The following is a 4,947-nucleotide window of genomic DNA, read 5'->3' on the forward strand; positions in this document are numbered from 1 at the left end:
GTCAGTTTGATTTACAGTTTCCTATTGTACTGGGGCAGCGCTAAGGAATTAACTCTTGGGCACATTAAATATTAGACATGATAGTAAGATAGTGTCATATTAATCTCTTTATCATCTTGGATTTGAACTAGCCTTTCACATAAAGCATTTTCTTTGTTTTCTTTAGTTTCACAATTAAAATAACTAGATATAACAAATAAAAAATAGAATTTATTAAAGGGAACCTTTCAGCTGATTCATGCTGACCATGGTTTGGGCAGCATGAATCAGAGTCTTGCTCCATTATTGCAACTGTGTATGTTTTACTCTGCATAGCCAGAGAATATACATCTAACTAGTATGAGGAAGGACCCCGGGTGCCTTACCGCCTTCCTCGTGACCTTGACTGACAGGTCTCCCATATGTGTGCATAGGGGAGAGACCTGTCAGTCACAGAGAGCAGAGCGTGGAAAAGCCGGACCAACCTCAGAATAGTCTTCTGCTATAGACAGTCCCAGGCTGACATTTCAAAGTACATTTTCTCTTAACCATTGCAGTGTTTTAGAGTAGAAGACGCTTGTTTGATGGATGGACTTCAAATGAGTAGGCAAAAATGTAATTATGTGCATAATGGAAAGTGGTAGTTTGTGTTTGTATTTGTGCAGGAATTACCATTTATGTTTTTTATCTTATTATCAGATTTCTGTCGTTAAACACATTTAAAAGTCATAAAAATGTATAATAATAATAATAAAACTTTTGCACGATTCAAAGTTGTTCAAAAGTATTGCTATTTTTGGTGTTTTCACGACAGCCAGTGATATCCGCCAAAGTGGGCAGAACATGGGCAGGTCAGGATGAGGCAAAGCCCAAAACACAAATTCTTCAAAATTTACACCAGTTTAATCTGTCAAGAGAAACATTTCTGGTGGGGCGCACAGAGGTGCACGGCAATAATAAGATGTGCCTATTTCAAGTGGTGTAAGTCTCTTAAAGAATTAAGAACATATTACCGTACTTCTGCAAGCCCAGCAATAAGACTGGCAATTTGAATACATTTTTCAGTGACTGAAGACATATTTCATATAAACACTGTGAAAAGCAGGAACAGGACCACATGAGGTGAATATAAAAAAATACACATTTATTGGTACAAACATAAACACTATTCAGTTTCTGCAACCAACAACTATTTTTGCACCTATTTGCATTTTGTTCCAAATCCAGATTTGACATCATAATAAAAGATATTTCTGTCACATGCTCTAAAATACAAATAAATACAATCAAATTTAGTTGGATAATTAGTTTGGTATTCTGCTGGATAATTTTTGGGCGGAACTTGTTGAACAAAAATAAAAATTCATATGTTTACTCATTTACACAGACAAAAACACTATATAGATTTACTATAAGTTGTGCGGCAATTTTAAATCGAAGTGGTCTCACATTTTGTACAACCTCTATTATTCAAGTAGGCCTTACTCCATCTTACTTTTTTATATGTATAATTAGTATCATGGATCCAAGCAGTCTCATATAAATTGCAGGAGAAAAGACATTAGTCAACCCTGCAGGGCTGAACCTCTTAGCGTTAAACATGTAACTAGGAACAGAGGTAAGTTTGTCCTGACTTATCAGCCATACCTACATCTAGGGCTCCAAGACACTATTTACATACAGAACCAATTTTGAGACCCCTTCCCCATCCTACAAACATGTAATAGGGGAGTGTAGTCAAAAGATAGATGTTGAAAGGTTTCTAAAAATATTGGATGTATATGGAGGTGTGCCTAATTAGCAGGGGTTGTACAAAAGTTACAATCCCTTTACGATAAAAAGAATTATAACTTGATTGTTAAATTTTGCTTCTTTTGTTGCGTTATTCAAGTTTTGGGTTTTTTTTAGTGCAGGAACTATGTGTTTTTCACTATCACTCCTGGAACATGGCTGACCTCTATGCAGCTTAAAATCCAATACAGGTTTCCAAGGCTTATGGCATGTTGTAAGTGTGCGCTACTGACATTCAGTGTGAGGGAAATCATTGTCCTCTTCTTCTGGAACACTGTACAAAAGACTTTCATGGTCTAGATAGTATGCTGGAAATAAAGGACACTGAATATTCACATGGAATGAGTTGGATTACGGGAAATTATGTACTATGGGTTTAAAGGAATGCATCAAGGAAAATTCTGCATTATATCACACTTTTGAGGAGATTGTCAAGAGCAGGGAAAGTTATGCTAGATGTCATGTTTTTGGAGATGGACCAGTGTTATTATAGTCTTTACCCACCGCTTTCAAATCCCATGGTTGCTCTAAGAACTCAGATGTTTCCTCTGCAATCTGCCCTGGAATCCGGAAGTCTACAGCTGGTTGATTCCCTTTAGGGGTTATATGAACAACTGCCCTGGTGTCTGGTGGGCAGCCAGTACCCTGCAAAAACTGCAGAAAATTTTCTTCAATAGAGCCTTCCCTGCTTGGCAATCGAAGCTCATCTTCCGCATTACCCCCTCGTTTAAAGAAACATCCAATCCACCTTCCCAGTTCTTCACGGATTTGACGATTTAGACAACCATAAAATATTGGGTTGGAGGCAAAGCAAAGAAACCCCATCCATGTAACAATCCATTCCACTTGTGAACCAGGAGATGGAGAGCACAGTGCTGCATATATGTGGAAGCCAAAATAAGGTAGCCAACATAATAGAAACTGTCCCCCTACTGCAGCTAAAACAGCTGCTGCCTTCCCACCACTTCCAGAACCACCACCTGTCACTCGTTGCTGAGGAGTTCCACGTGTAGCTCCTGATCCTGTTACCATGGTGGAACGACTACTGAGAGATTCTGAGCGCCTGCGCTGAGGTGAATTCTCCATCCATGTGGGTAGAGGCCCTTGATGGAGAGCAGCTACTCGTGCCACCTTGAACATGCTGCAGTACACAACAATGATGATGGTAAGAGGCAGTAAGAAATAAAAGGAGGAATAAAAGAGAAGAAATCCAGCTCGGAAGACACTGTTGCCACCTCCCTGCAAGCTGCAATGTCCAGGGACAGGAGGGCTCCATGCTAAAACAGGGATTAGGGATGTGAGTACAGCTTTAATCCAGATACCAGCTAGTACCCAGCTGACTAGTCCCATAGTCATCTTGACTTGGTACCTCATGGGATGTACCACATAGTAATATCTTTCAATATTTATAGCAGAGATTGATAGTATGCCAGTGCTGGTAAGACAGACACTCAAGAACAGGTATGCACGGCAAGCCATCTGCCCTAATCCTTGGATTTCATACAAGGAAGTGCCTCCACTTCCAGACAACATAGCCAGGGGCATAAGTGTAAGTGCAGCCAAGAGATCCACTACACACAAGTGGAAGACCAGAACAAATTTCCTGAGGGATGGAGTCTTCATGATGACCCCCATGATAGCCACATTTCCAACTACTGCTAACAGGTCCATAAGAAGCATAATGAAAAGGGCCCCATAATGGGGATTTGCTGTAATAGTGTTCCCTGAAGCATTGAGTGAAAAGTTCCATGTGAAAGAGGGACGGGAGGTATCCATGAGGATGATTTGGATAAAGGGTCACCATCACTCTCTTTTTCAAGGGACCATCATCCATTATACGCATAAGAGCGAGGTAGGACCTGAGAGAATCAGTGAAAACACAGAAACAACAAATAGAAAAGAACAGAAACCAGGAACAAAAATAAAGACCAAATGAGAAATGCAGGAGATAAAGAAAAATGAAAAATAATCTAAAGTGAAATTTAAAAGGAACTAGGAAATACAAGGAAAATAAAAATGGGAAATGCTAAAGGTCAAGATGAGAAAGGGGAATAGGGGAAGAGAGGGAGTTTCCATCAAGATGTGTCACATTTCAGGTCAGTATTTGTCACATACAGATGTTTCCTGTGCCAGTACTGTAATATTCTGCAATTAATTTCAGTTTGCGAGAAATCATTATTTCTGTATTATATATATTGCTGTCATTCTTGCAAAGTATTTTTCTTTTTGGGCCTTTGTTCCCTGTTGTTGCAGTTAATCCAGTGTGCGTTTTCTTAAAATCTTCATAGTGTTTCTTTCAGCTGATCTTTACTTATCATGAAGAAACCAAAATGTATAGCGATGTTCTTTATTTTGCAGGTAATCATTTTGTGTCATCATTATTGACTCCCTCCGGTTATTTACCGTTTCTTGGAATTCATGTCTTTATGAGAAGAACTAACCCTTCAGGTACTGCCAGTAATAGAAAGCAGTTTCCTTAGCTGGTAACATTGATGGCATCTGAAATGGATCCTGTGTTTGTGGGGTCTTTAAAACAGAGACTTGTCCTTTAAATCTAAACAGGCCGCTCTTTATGGAAATATATATGACCTGGGAAGGCACGGACGAAAGATAATGAGGGTTAATACAAATGTGCTCGGTGATATAAGAAATCAAATGCAATATACATGTTAGTAAAAAGAAGAATCTGCTGGACATTATACACTTAGATGGATATGTACTGCTTGTGTGGTAGTCTATTTTCACACACACATATATTATATACATATATATGTATTGTACATACATATATATATACAAATATGCAATTTTATGGGTTATACATATATTATATATATAGACGTTGAGAGAAAGAGAAAGCAAAATACATAAACATATATATATATATATATATATATATATATATATATATATATATATATATGTTATACCTTGTTAATCATAAGCAGTATGTCTTATATACGACCCTACAAGACACCTGCATATCTGGCCACCCTTTAAGTCATATACCTGCATATAGCCCTATTTGCCAGGCTCATCTGATCGGCATTTTATATTGACAATCAATTCCATAATGAATATATAAACCTTTCAATCATATTCGTGGTTACGTCCAGAACCCATCTGATTTCCCCACGTACCTGTCTGCAGGAGCCGGAGCTGCATCCAGGGAGCAGG

At 38.4% G+C, this 4,947-nt stretch overlaps 1 protein-coding gene across 1 annotated transcript; it reads right to left on the reverse strand.

The window, feature by feature from the left end:
- Positions 1-1,102: 1,102 nt before the first annotated feature.
- GPR61 (G protein-coupled receptor 61) lies at positions 1,103-4,249 on the reverse strand. Its single transcript, XM_077295249.1, has one exon. The coding sequence runs from the start codon at positions 3,544-3,546 to the stop codon at positions 2,230-2,232; it is 1,317 nt and encodes a 438-aa protein (XP_077151364.1). The 5' UTR covers positions 3,547-4,249; the 3' UTR covers positions 1,103-2,229.
- Between the last annotated feature and the right edge of the window lie 698 nt (positions 4,250-4,947).

This window comes from Ranitomeya variabilis, chromosome 3 (genome assembly GCF_051348905.1).
Source record: "Ranitomeya variabilis isolate aRanVar5 chromosome 3, aRanVar5.hap1, whole genome shotgun sequence".
Taxonomy (NCBI): Eukaryota; Metazoa; Chordata; class Amphibia; order Anura; family Dendrobatidae; genus Ranitomeya; species Ranitomeya variabilis.